Below are 13,763 nucleotides of genomic sequence, written 5' to 3' on the forward strand. Positions count from 1 at the left end.
AATATGAATATACAGTTCCTCTAACCATTTTTCTTGCTTTTCAAAGGCACACTTGATTTTGTTTGGGTGCATTTAAATATTAACACAGACAGCTGGGATGTATTGTTTGAAGTGCAGTTCCAATTCATCTTGGATTCTGGGCACCTGTGATACTTGTCTTCTTACACATCAGTGCATTCAGGTGTGGGCTCACAGCAAAAGAAATTTGCATCCATGAAGTAGCTGGGAGCGGAGGGCTTTGAACATTGTAGCAGGCAGATGGAAGCTCTCCATATTGGGGTAGGAGATTGGATTCATTCTGCGTTTTCAAAGAAATACATCATTAAGCAGTATTTCTTTTCTGAATATTGCTGGCCTTGGAGGGTTTCAAGCTTCATATCTTCAGATATAACAGGTGACTATCTGGGGTCCAAAGTATGTGGAGGACTGGTTCACACCAGGGGGTGTCTTCCAGGCCTCAGACTGTGCTGTGTTTGGATGGCAGAGGCCTGAGATTTGTGGCAGGCGTGCTTGTATTCGGTTCCTTGATCTGCATACTTAGCTGTGTGACCTGGGACTGGTTACTTAGTGTCTCTGAGCCTTCATTCCGCCATCTGTAAAAGAGCTGGAATGACCCCTTGCCCGATGAAGATCAAATAAGGCTAGAGGCCCTGTGCACCTAGGACATAGGCTTATGCATATAGTTGGAACCAGAACCGTGGGTTCTAGGCCTACAGTTGTATGACCTTGGGCAAGCCTAAGTTACTCAACTATTCTAAGCTTCAGTTTGCTTATCTGAATGGACCCATTATTGAGACATTGCATCTACTGACGGGTGGTTCATTGGGAATTATATAAGATAATGTATGTAAAGTGTTTAGTGCATCTTGAGTTCATGGCACAGAGAGAAGGCTCATTGTAAGCTATTATCAGCATTAATAATAATCCTGGTAATCTCTCTAGGTTCTCCTGTAGCTGTTTTTCTGTAAAATCAGGAGGTTCTGTTCAGTTACCCCCAAGGTCTGTGCTGCTAGGCCGTCACTGGGCTGTGTGCGTTTGACACCCCTCCTGTGTCCAGCGGGGTGATGATTTTGACTCACCGCGGCTCTCCTGTCTTGCAGCGTTGACAGAAGGCTACATGGGGGCCCTGCACGAGAACAGACAGGGCAGCTCGGCGCAGATCCGCAGGCGCAAGGCTTCCGGCGACCCGTACTGGGCCTACTCGGGTGAGTTGACTGGTTCCCACCGCGATCATACAGGCCAGTTCACATCCCATTAAATTCACTCGAAAGCACACTTTTAATCACTTTCACGCCTGATTTCTGTTTGTTCAAACCTTTTGTAGTTCACTAAAAGTTGAAATATTCAAGACTGTTTTTCCTCAAGGTGATAAGTACCTTAATTTATCTCTCCCACCTGTTTTCTCAACCTGCTGTTTTCCCCTCAAATTGCATTTAATTTCTGAACTTTACTTGTTAATGAGTTATTGTACCAAACTTGTAATTTTCCGAAAGACGCGGCCTTTTCTTGTCTCGTCCCAGTGGCTGTGATTTCAGAGAGCAGAAAATATAAGCCTAGTCTTCAGCTGCTAAATATTACAGCGCATCACATATCAAAATGACCTATTATGCTTTAATCTAAGAAACGCAACTTTATTTTCAAATCAAATCTTGTTAGTTGAATGTATTTCAGCCCTCTACGGTATTTCTGTAGTTCGTTTCATTTTTTTTTTTTTTTTTTTTCACATTTCGCCTTTGAGCCAGTGAAGAGAGAGAGCATTGTTAAAACTATCTTGAATGCTACATTGGAAATAATTTTCTTACATCTGAAGGGGCAAAAAAAAAAAAAAAGAAGATGATCTGCAAGAATATACAGGCCTTTCTGGCTTATGCTTCTAACAACTATCAAAAATAAGATAGGTGGATTGTTATTTCTAAAAGAGATCTTGGTGCACAAAAATACATGGAAAATGTAGTGCAGCTAATTAAGGAGGAATGCTTGAGGAAGACAGACCACTTTGGAAATCACTCTAGCACTGAATAATTCAAATTTTTGTATGCAAGTGCTTGGAGGCATGGAGTATTAGTCTTAATAATGAATCTGTGCATTATGCAATGTTGTTACATACAGAACTGAAAGGTATTATTTTCTTAATGATAACTCTGGTTTTAAACCCTGAGTTTCCACCTGCAAATCCTGTTAAATTCATGTCAGTGTAAAATTTATAGGCCTGATCTTTAATTACACCTTATCTATTGACTTTTTGCATCCTTTTGTCTATTGATAAATCTCCTGCCCCTACAGGGAGAATAGTCTATCTGTTTTGTTTTGCAAGGAACAGATAGTGATTCTGAAGTCTTCCATCACACCCTGTTCCTTGTGATTAGAATGATCTAATTAGAGCCTTTTTGTCACCATTTCTGATAAACGAAGGAAATTGGGAGATGAAGACCGAAATTACATATATATAGCTTCTTGCCAAGAAACCCAAAGAAAATTTATCGTTTTGTACTCTGTGGCTCTGATATCAGTTAGGAAGAGGGATAAAGTGCCCTGCTATTTACAGTTCATCAATTTCGAATAATAATGCTGTTGGGAAATTGGAAGTTATATCCCATTAGTATCTACTATTGCCAATGGCAGTGAAGGAATGAAGGGCCTAAAAATGTTCCCATTACTTAGTTAAGAACGGACATAATTAGTGCAACCTTTGGGATGGAGCATTTGTTGATATTCTTAACTCTGGTGGACTTCATGAGTCTCCATTTTGTATTTCTGAAATGCATTGTGTCTGGATTTGGGAACTGTTTCTGTCAGTAGAAGGGCTACTAGTTCATCTGCAGCGGGTTGGCATGCTCTTCTATAAAGATCCCAGTAGTGAATATCTTGGGCTTTGCAGGACATATGGTCTCTGTTGCAGCTACTCAAGTCTGCCTTATAGTGCAAAAGCAGCCATAGGTAGATGGACGAGCTGTCTGTGTTCTGATAAAAACTGATTTATGAACAAGGAAATTTGAATTTATTATAATTTTCATGTGTCAGGAAATCTTATATTTTAGACTTTTTTTTCCCTCAACCATTTAAAAATAGAGAAACCATTCTTACTTTTCAGGTTGGACTAAAATTGGCGGCCGGTTGGATAGGGTCCACAGGCCATAGTTTGTCAACCTCTGTTTTAGTTGTTTTTTGTGTGTGTGTGGAATCAGGAGAAGACAGTCATTTGAAGAATCTCCCAGAAGGCTATATAGACTGGCTTGGAAGAACCAGTGGAGTAACTTGCTAGGTGTAATGGAAAGAATAAAAGTAAAAGGAGAAGAAAAGAATGAGAGAGGCATCAATTGATGGTTTATAGTCCTATCCTTTAAACATCTGCCTGAATATTCCATGGTATCAGTGGTTATTTTCAGCAAAGTGGTGAAATATTGGTTCTCATGTCAAGAACACTTGGGATCCTTTAGAGACACTCCTTAGCATTTGGCAAATAGATAAAGAAAGGGCAGGAAGGAGTAAGAGTTGTTGCCTGTCACCTTTGGTACTTCAGACAAGGGCCTTAAAACCACAGGGTACCAGATGTTGAACTATGAGCTGCAGGTATTACCTCTAGGTATAAATCTTGCTTGGATAGTTGGACTGCCAAAAGAAAGGTCATTATTTGCAGAGGCGAATGGTTTTAGATTTAGCGGAGGTGAAGCAGGCCACTTCTGAAAGATTGGTTTAATGGTCCAGATTTTAATCTCATGACTCTAATTCACAAGTTTGTCTTAGTTCCTCCTAAGATAAAGGCATTGGTGCTTTGCGGGGTATTATGCGTGAGAGTGTGAATTTTGAAGTCACATAGACTATGGTTCAAATCTATGCCTTATCTCTTAATATCTTTATGATGTTGGCATTTAACTGCTTGAAGCCTCAGTCTCCCCATCTTTGAAATAGGAATAATTAATAGAACTTCCCTCATAGAGATGTTAATGGGAATGAAATGAGAGGATGTGTGTGAAAAATTTAACAAATCCCTGGTATAATGTACCTAATACTACTTCTTGCTGTTTTTGACCCTATTAGTACTTTTGCTACTGTTGATATTGTTGTTTTTGGAATTCTCAGTTGGGTGCTATGATTGACAGTGGGTGATTCCCTAGGTAATGCTTCGAGCTAACTAGCTAAATTCTGTCAGCCGTAATTCACAAGAATTGTCCATTTGAGATGTGGGAATGAGGGTTAAGCAAAAACTATCCTTAAGTTCAGGGCTTGGCAGACTACAAACCAACACCTGTTTTTGTGAGTAAAGTTTTATTGCAACACAACCACGTTGGCACTTGTTGATGGCTACTTTCATGTTACGACTCATGTTAGAGTTGAGTAGTAGCCACATAGACCTTTGACCAGGAAGCCTAGAATATTACTATCTGGCCCTTTACAGAGAAGGTTTGCAACTCCTGATCACACTGATACAGCCTGGGTTATCGAGCAGATGGTAGCCTGACTCATAAACAAAACTCTTCAGAGATTTGTAACATGTCTCTGTTTTTTCTGGCCTTGCATTTCCCTTGAGCTGAAATATCCCCAGCAAATGTTCTAGGTAGCATCCGTAGTGATTCTGGTGGTCCCACTCTTGGAAGGTACTGGGAGGGACAAAGATGAGGGAGTGATGTGCTTCAGGAGGTAGAACGGGGAGAGAGGAGTGGGTGTTGGTGGTCCAGGGGCTCCTGGATTCTGGTGTCCTAATCATTAGGTTGCCTTTGGGTACAGGGTGGGTTTTGGTGAATGATGCTGGTCTGATTATCTGGTGGCATCCCACCTGGTCACTTGCGGAGAGTTGCATAAGTATTTGAGCTGTGGAGAACTTGTTCTAAGGATATTGTCATGATAGCATTTCATTGATATTAGTGTAACTTATCCCTTTAGGACTAGCCGAGTTATTTCAGTTTCACTGCATCACCTTGGATAATGTCTACATCCTATTTATATTTGAAATGCCAAACAACTTTACTTTCATAGGCTTATCAAATGACGCCATTGTGAACACCTACAGCTTTAGGATACAGTACTGTTTACTGAGGAGTCTGGAGACAGGTGTTTTAGTCCCATTGTGCTCATCTGAGGATAGGTTATCTCTCTGGTTCTTAGTTTTCTCTACTCTAGAAAGGAGTGCTCATAATATCTGAGTTCAACTTGAAAATATCACGCATAAGAGATAGGAAGCAGAACATAAATGTAAGATTATTATTATTAACTGTTAATAATAGCAGTGTAATTTCAAGATTGCTTTATATCTTTGGATTTATTTGCCTTATACCAAGAATAGGGAAAAGGGGGGAAAGACCTTTGATGTGTTTCATGGAGAACTACACAGAAAAAAAATAAAAGCAATAGTTTTGAGAGTATCTCATTGGCAATATTACAATGGTTTCTCTTCTGTTAGTTTTCTTGACTAAGATACAGATATTTTTTCTGTGTTACTTGAGGTGATGACAGCCCATGAATTTTGGAGTTTGCCCAGAACTTCTGTAATTATTACACAAAATGTAACACATGCTAGGTAGGTCATTGTTGCCAGAAAGGGAAATGGGAAACAAATTTGGAGCAAGTTCAAGTGGAAATTTGAGGCTTTTTTTTTTTAATAGATCTTTATTGGAGTATAATTGCTTCACAGTACTGTGTCAGTTTCTGTTGTACAATAAATTGAATCAGCCATATGCATACATATGTTCCCATATCCCCTCCCTCTTGTGTCTCCCTCCCACCCTCCCTATCCCACCCCTCTAGGTTGTCACAAAGCACTGAGCTGATCTTCTTGTGCTATGCGGCTGCTTCCCACTAGCTAACTGTCTTACATTCGGTAGTGTGTACATGTGGATGGTACTCTCACTTCACCCCAGCTTCCCCCTCCCACCCCATGTCCTCAAGTCCATTCTCTATGTCTACATCTTTATTCCTGCCCTGAAACTAGGTTCATCAGTACCATTTTTTTTTCTTAGATCCCACATATGTGCGTTAGAATATGGTATTTGTTTTTGTCTTTCTGACTTGCTTCACTCTTTATGACAGACTCTAGGTCCATGCACCTCACTACAAATAACTCAGTTTCGTTTCTTTTTATGGCTGAGTAATATTCCATTGTATATATGTGCCACGTCTTCTTTATGCATTCATCTGTTGATGGACATTTAGGTTGGTTCCATGTCCTGGCTATTGTAAATAGTGCTGCAGTGAACATTGTGGTACATGTCTCTTTTTGAATTATGGTTTTCTCAGGGTATATGCCCAGTAGTGGGATTGCTGGGTCATATGATAGTTCTATTTTTAGTTTTTTAAGGAACCTCCATACTGTTTTCCACTGTGATTGTATCCGTTTACATTCCCACCAATAGTGCAATAGGGTTCCCTTTTCACCACACCCTTTCCAGCATTTATTGTTTCTAGATTTTTTGATAATAGTCATTCTGACTGGAGTGAGGTGATACCTCGTTGTAGTTTTGATTTGCATTTCTCTAAATGATTAGTGATGTTGAGCATCCTTTCATGTGTTTGTTGGCAATCTGTATATCTTTGGAGAAATGTCTGTTTAGGTCTTCTGCCCATTTCTGGATTGGGTTGTTTGTTTTTTTAATATTGAGCTGCATGAGCTACTTGTATATTTTGGAGATTAATCCTTTGTCCATTGATTCATTTGCAAATATTTTCTCCCATTCTGAGGGTTGTGTTTTCGTCTTGTTTATGGTTTCCTTTGCTGTGCAAAAGCTTTTAAGTCCCATTTGTTTATTTTTGTTTTTATTTCCATTACTCTAGGAGGTGGGTCAAAAAAGATCTTGCTGTGGTTTATGTCAAAGTGTGTTTTTCTTGTGTTTTCCTAGTCTAACAGTTTGATACTGTCTGGTCTTACATTTAGGTCTTTAATCCATTTTGAGTTTATTTTTGTGTATGGTGTTAGGTAGTGTTCCAATTTCATTCTTTTACATGTAGCTGTCCAGTTTTCCCAGCACCACTTATTGAAGAGGCTCTCCTTTCTCACTTGTACGTTCTTGCCTCCCTTGTCGTAAATTAGGTGCCCAAATGTGCGTGGGTTTACCTCTGGGCATTCTATCCTGTACCATTGGTCTATATTTCTGTTTATGTGCCAGTACCATACTGTCTTGATTACTGTAGCTTTGTAGTATAGTCTGAAGTCAGGGACCCTGATTCCTCCAGCTCCATTTTTCTTTCTCAAGATTGCTTTGGCTATTCGGGGTCTTTTGTGTTTCCATACGAATTGTAAAATGTTTTGTTCTAATTCTGTGAAGAATGCCAGTGGTAGTTTGATAGGGATTGCATTGAATCTGTAGATTGCTTTGGGTAGTATAGTCATTTTCACGATATTGATTCTTCCAATCCAAGAACATGGTATATTTCTCCATCTGTTTATGTCATCTTTGATTTCTTTCATCAGTGTTTTATAGTTTTCTTAGTACAAGTCTTTTGCGTCCTTAGGCAGGTTTATTCCTAGGTATTTTATTCTTTTTGTTGCGATGGTTTATGGGACTGTTTCCTTAACTTCTCTTTCTGATTTTTCGTTGTTGGTGTATAGGAATGCCAGAGACCTCTGTGCATTAATTTTGTATCCTGTGACCTTACCAAATTCATTGATTAGTTCTTGTGGCATTTTTAGGATTTTCTATGTATAGTATCATGTCATCAGCAAACACTGGCAGTTTTACTTTTTCTTTTCCAATTTGTATTCCTTTTATTTCTTTCTCTTCTCTGATTGCGGTGACTAGGACTTCCGAAACTGTGTTGAATAAGAGTGGCAAGAGTGGACACGTCCTTGTCTTGTTCCTGATCTTAGTGAAATGCTTTCAGTTTTTCACCATTGACTATGATGCTTGCTGTGGGTTTGTCATATATGGCCTTTTTGAGGCATTTTTATAAACCTGTTTTCTCTCCTCCCCCTCAAAGACTTGGGGAAAAACAGGTGGTGGTTTCTCCTCCCACCCCTTTTTAGCTTACCCTGTTTGGTTTTCTGCACTTTTAATAATGTATATCTCATGTTTTTCTTGTGTAGACAGATTCTGCACAAGAAGGGGGATATTTCTCACTGTTAGAGGACTTCAAAATTGAGATATGCCATGACCAAAGTTCTTTGCATGAAGTGTCTGCTGTTGCACTGGGTCAAGCAGGATTATTCTAAGAGGCATTCCTTTTGTGGCCAGGAAATTGTGGGAAGAGATCTCTAATGTCCTTTCTAATTGTCCTGGGGTTTGATGACTTGCTCAGCTGTAAAATGGAGATAAAAGGACATACCTTGGAGGATGGCTTTGAGGATTAGCAGTAATAGGTGTAACCACCTGGTATGGCTCTTAATTATATGCCACTGCACTACACTATTCACACGAACATCATGTATTGTAACATGCTTGTGTGTGTGTGAGTGTGTGTGTGTGTGTGTGTGTGTGTAATTTCCCCAGCTAAATGTAGAGTTTTTGAGGACAAAGATTATAGCTTATAATTCCTTGTTTTTCCTGCTTTGTACCAGAATATCCCATTTTGTAGATATTTGGTGCATATTTTTTAAGTGGGTGAATAGATGGATGGATAAGTGAATTCACGCCAGAGTCTGTGCTTGGGAACTCACTAAGGGGATCTTGCCATAAATCCAGATAAATCAGTGGGTGATTTACAAAAGGTTTCACCGTTGGATCCTTTTAAGTAAGGAGCTCCCCTGGTGAACTTAAGATATAATTAAATTCCACCAAGTGGGGAAAGTGGCAGGGGTGGGGGTGATGGTGGTGGGACGCATTGGGAGACTGGGATTGACATATATACACTAATATGTATAAAATGGATTACTAGTAAGAACCTGCTGCATAAAAAAATAAAATAATATTTCCATGCCTTTTTTTTTTTTTTTTTAAAGAAGATGTTGGGGGTAGGAGTTTATTTATTTTTGCTATGTGCGTCTTCATTTCTGTGCGAGGGCTTTCTCTAGTTGTGGCAAGCGGGGGCCACTCTTCATCGCGGTGCGCGGGCCTCTCACTGTTGCAGCCTCTCTTGTTGTGGAGCACAGGCTCCAGACGCGCAGGCTCAGTAGTTGTGGCTCACGGGCCTAGTTGCTCCACGGTCCATGCCTATTTTTAATAATGTCTATATAAGGTAAAGCAAAATACAGACGCCTGCCAAAGTCTGCTTTTGTCATTAGAAAAATGGAAGGCACTATAGAACCTTAATGTTAATATTGTCATATTATTTGCCCCTCTCCTAATGCCTCCTACAAAATCTCTTAAGGGAATCATTTCCCCAGAGACATTCCCTTTGTGATAGAGACCTTCTGGTCTGATGGGACCACACTTCTGAGATTCGTTTCTCCTAAGTCACAGTTCAAAGGTATCTCTACCCGACCCCACTGTCTTAACTTGTCAGTTTCCCCTTTAGTTTTTACAATTAATTTCTATCTTCTCTACAATTCCCTATTATTCTGTTTACAGTTTTTAAGTAGAAGTTATTTATTTCTTTGTTCAAGATACTTATTAATTGCTTACTGTGTGCCAGGTGTTGTGGTATAATGGGATGGGCCAGAGAAACTCCTCAGAATTGCTACTGCCAGGTACCACTAAAGATGGGCAGGTGTTTGCCAGGACATGCAGTGGCCTGAAGACAATCAATGTCTTGGCCGTGACTGGGAAGCTGGAAGCAGCTCAGTAGGTCTGGAGCATGTGGTACAGTAGAGCAAGTTAAGGGAAGAATGCAGAGTATTGGAGGTGGATCAGAAAGCGTCTTAACGGAATTCTACTAGTGACTTAGAACATCTTTTTTTTTTTTTTTTTTTAGAACATCTTTTTAAGGGTGACAGGGAGTCATTTAAGGATATCATGCTAGAAATGGACTAAGTTGCTTTTATGTTTGAGTCACAGCACGAGTTGTAGGGGTAAGGATTGGTCAGTAGGGGAAGAGGGCAGGGTGAGAAACTATGAGAAGCAATGAGGTTGTATCATCAGGATTTTGAGAGATGAAAGAGCCCATGGGAATTCCTTATCATTAGTATATGGAAGAGAAAGCAAAACGAATTATCTGCGATGATCCCCAGGATGATTGAAGATGGCATTGCATTTAATTGAAAATGAGTAAATGAGGAATGGTGGGCTGGTTATAAAGATAAAAAATTTGGACTTGAACCTATTAAGACATGGCATAGTGTTTTGCTCATAGTTCTTACACCCTTAAAACTTTATGCTCCTTGGGCAGAACCTTTATCTGTAATTAATCTTTGTATCTCCCTGTTCCTACCTAAATGTTTTGGAACAAGAGGGCTTTCAAGGTAGGGAATACATTGTAGGACAAGCTGTTTCTTCCTATAGGTGTTCTTTTTTTTCTTTTACACTTGATCTGTGATTACAAGGATAGATTGGGTGAGAAAAAACACATATGGTCACACACTAATCAGGACTTTATGTATAAAAGAGAAACACGTGGTGCCGCATGCTTAAGGTACCTCGATCATTTTTCAATGCAAAGTTTGGCTTTTCTTTGCTCCACTGTTTGAATGAAATTACTCTAGCGTGTTAGAGATGTGTTCTTTTTCTTTTTCTTTCTTTTTTAACCTTGTTCTAATCCTTGCTACTTGAGTTCTAAAGTTTCTTAGCATCTTCTCTCTGGAGATGGTTTCACAAGTATTTGTAAAGCTAATGGACGCTATTGTACGTTATAAGAGGACATCAGTAAATTCTTTAGGGTCCTTGTGACCCTTGGAAAAAGCATATTAGGAAGACGAAATATTGTTCACTGCTGGGTTGGTATCAAGTGCTATGTAACAGCGTTAACAGTTTAAATTGTTGCTATGATGAGGAGCTTAAAACATGAGTAAATCGAAGGCTAAGTGTTTGGGTTTTAAATGGGCTCTGAAGGTAGTGGGTTGACGCAGCCTCTTTCAAGGGCTCTTGGGCAATATCTGTGAAAATGTTAAATATTGATAATCTTTGATCCAGCACTTCTGCTTCTAGGAATTTGTCTTTTAGAGATACTTGTACATATCCCCGGTGTGGTGTTGTGAGTGTAACAGCTAACCATCAGTAGGGACTTGGGTAATTTTAGTACATTCTTATGAAATGGTTAGTAAACATCTACCAAAATGAAATAGGTTGAGCGACAAGATATATAAAAATAATTTGGGTAATAAGGTCCCATCAAGAAATAGAACTGAGAAGTTTGGAGACTATAGGCAAAAGTTAATTGTGATTATCACTGAGAAATGAGGGACACTGCTTTTTTAAAATTTATATTTCTGTAATATTGTTAGTATCTTATAGAATTTTATCTAGAATATTTTAATTTCTTATACCAGTATATTCATAATATTTCCTAAAAGAATCCTTTTATTTTATAATAGATGGCTGAATTGTATCAAATTTAGGCAGTTGTCTTTGTAACAATTATAAGGGGAGAGAAAGAAGAAGAAAAAGAAGAAAAAAAAAAAAAACTACAAGGAAAGCCAGAAGGAAAGCAAAAGGCTTTTTGTCTCTTTAATTGGCTATATCTAAATGTTTTAGGTGAAACATTTTCACTGACATTTCAAATTTCATACTGATATGAATCATGCAGAAATTAATGAACTGATATTGACTCGGTTTGAAAATGAACAGCAAGATTTATTGAGCAAAGCAGTAAATATTGACCCAGACAGAGGTAAGGTCAATATTTGCTTTGATATAACATAAATCTTAATATTTAGAAATCTATAAACTTTGTGGGTCTTACAGAAGGCATACAGAGAGTTATCTATAAGTATATATTATTCGTATCTGTGATGGATCAAAGTCAGACATCTTTTTTCCTGGTCATAAATTTGAAAGGATGATAGTCTCTCCTTTAAAACTAGTTTCTTTAGGGCAGGGGTGGGGTGAGTGTGGGTTAGTGGAGGGACATGATTGATTTAAATGTTCAAAGGAAAAATATACCTAGCTTTATACGTGCCTAATAATTGGAGAGCAATGATTTGCTCTGTGACTTACTTAAAGGCTACTTATCTTCATTTGTAACCAAACAAAATGTACTCATTTATTATATCTGATTTAGTTCATAAAACCCACTCTCTAACAATATAAAACAGAGGAACATTCTGTCATTCCCTTTGCATATTGTTAAGCTCACTTACGTGGAATTTTTTTGGCAAATAAAATACCATTCATATATATCATGCTGAGTAACATTTTATTGGCTTTTCCCTTTTTGTAATTATTAAGTTGAACTATACTCTTATTCCTTATCTTGTCTCTTCTCTTGGTTGGGTGAGCCTGGTTGCAATACAAAAGTAAGGGAAAACTTACTGGATTTCACTGGCTTCTGAACTTTTAGTATTGCCATTACGTGGCTGGAATAAGTGTCTAATGTGTGCTTAAAGATAGAGTATTCTGTTTGTTTAAGTATAGTCGGGAACTCAGTTCACAGGATCAAGTGTAACTGAGCAAAAGTCTTAACTCATATATGGTCCTGTTGTGGTCACTCCACCATGAGTATTAGTAGTCTGATAACCGTGTAAAGTGGTGATGTTGGCTTTCAAAGATTCGTTAAGTGATTCTGAAATTAACCTAGCCTCCACCTCTCAGCTGGTAATTTCCCATGACCCTATTTGAGACCAACAGCATTAAGGATAGTGTATCTTCTTGGTTGTCTTTCTAGCTATTAAAATTTAACTGTACTCTGTTTCATTTATATTAAACCCCATTTTCTATCATGTAGTAAAGACCTTGTTTATGTTGAAAAACAAATCAGTGGTAGGTGTATAACGTAGAATCTTGCCTTCTCAACAAATGCTTTCTGATAACTTTAGGAATCCTTGCTTTTCATTAATAGTACTACAGTGTATAATAAATAATGTTTTCCCTGAGTGTAGTATTAAATGTGATTTTTTCATGTGAAAAATGACTTTACTGTGGTATAAGAACTTGACTTTAGCATAATAAAGTCATTTCTTCTTGAGTTCTTTATCAAGGAGAAACTCACAATTTGGTGCTAATAGGTCTTTTAACACTTGTCTGTCACTTGCCAGCATCACTTTTTAAGAGAGACGGGTCTTGCCCAGAGCCTTCAGCTGGGAGAGTATTTTAGAATTTGATCCTGTGGCTTTCATTATTTCTTGGTACCCCTAATATATGACAGGCCATGCTAGTTTTCTGTTTTGGTGTGTTAAGTTTCCTATTAATTACATATTTAAGATTTTATAAAAAGTCAGTTTAAGAAAAAAATTTTAACTCAGCATTTGTACAGCTGGCATTCCAGTATGGCAAAATGAGTCTTCTTCTCTACCAGATATTATCACCATCTTGGAAGGCTTGAAAACCTCTTATATGCCATGCAATCAACCTGTATCTCTGATGTGAAAAAATCCAGCAGGGTATATAGAGTTTCTTGAATTGGCTTAAAAATTATGGAAAATATTTAGTGTCCTAATTTAAAAAAGTATAGCTCATTGTATGTCCTGGTTCTGGTACAGTCACATTGATTATTAAAAATCTTAAATACACACTGGCCCAGTCCCCCTGAATTTTCCCTTCATCGCTGCCTCAGCCACTCCTCCTGTTCTGGGACCTTTGGGATTGAACACCCGTCCTCCACCATCCATTGTCAGTGTTTATTGCCCCTCATTTGTTAAATGTTTCACCTATCATCCCTGCTTATCATGATGGAGGGAATTTCAGAGAGTGAAAGTGTGGACTGTGGGGTGTTTTAAGGTGTGCATTACGCTCTGCGGCCCACTTACTGAATTTAGTTGACCTTGAGATCTTCTCTGTGTTTGGGAAGCCACTTGATCCACATTTCCT

At 38.5% G+C, this 13,763-nt stretch overlaps 1 protein-coding gene across 3 annotated transcripts in view; it reads left to right on the forward strand.

Annotated features, from left to right (window-relative positions):
- PTPRG (protein tyrosine phosphatase receptor type G) overlaps nt 1-13,763 on the forward strand; it is a 725,910-nt gene that overhangs the window by 172,722 nt on the left and 539,425 nt on the right. For all 3 annotated transcript variants that reach the window (XM_060022819.1, XM_060022820.1, XM_060022821.1), the window contains exon 2: nt 1,101-1,205. In XM_060022819.1, coding sequence (XP_059878802.1) covers nt 1,101-1,205 — 105 coding nt within the window. The remainder of the gene's footprint in view (nt 1-1,100; nt 1,206-13,763) is intronic.

This window comes from Delphinus delphis, chromosome 10, assembly GCF_949987515.2.
Source record: "Delphinus delphis chromosome 10, mDelDel1.2, whole genome shotgun sequence".
Lineage (NCBI taxonomy): Eukaryota > Metazoa > Chordata > Mammalia > Artiodactyla > Delphinidae > Delphinus > Delphinus delphis.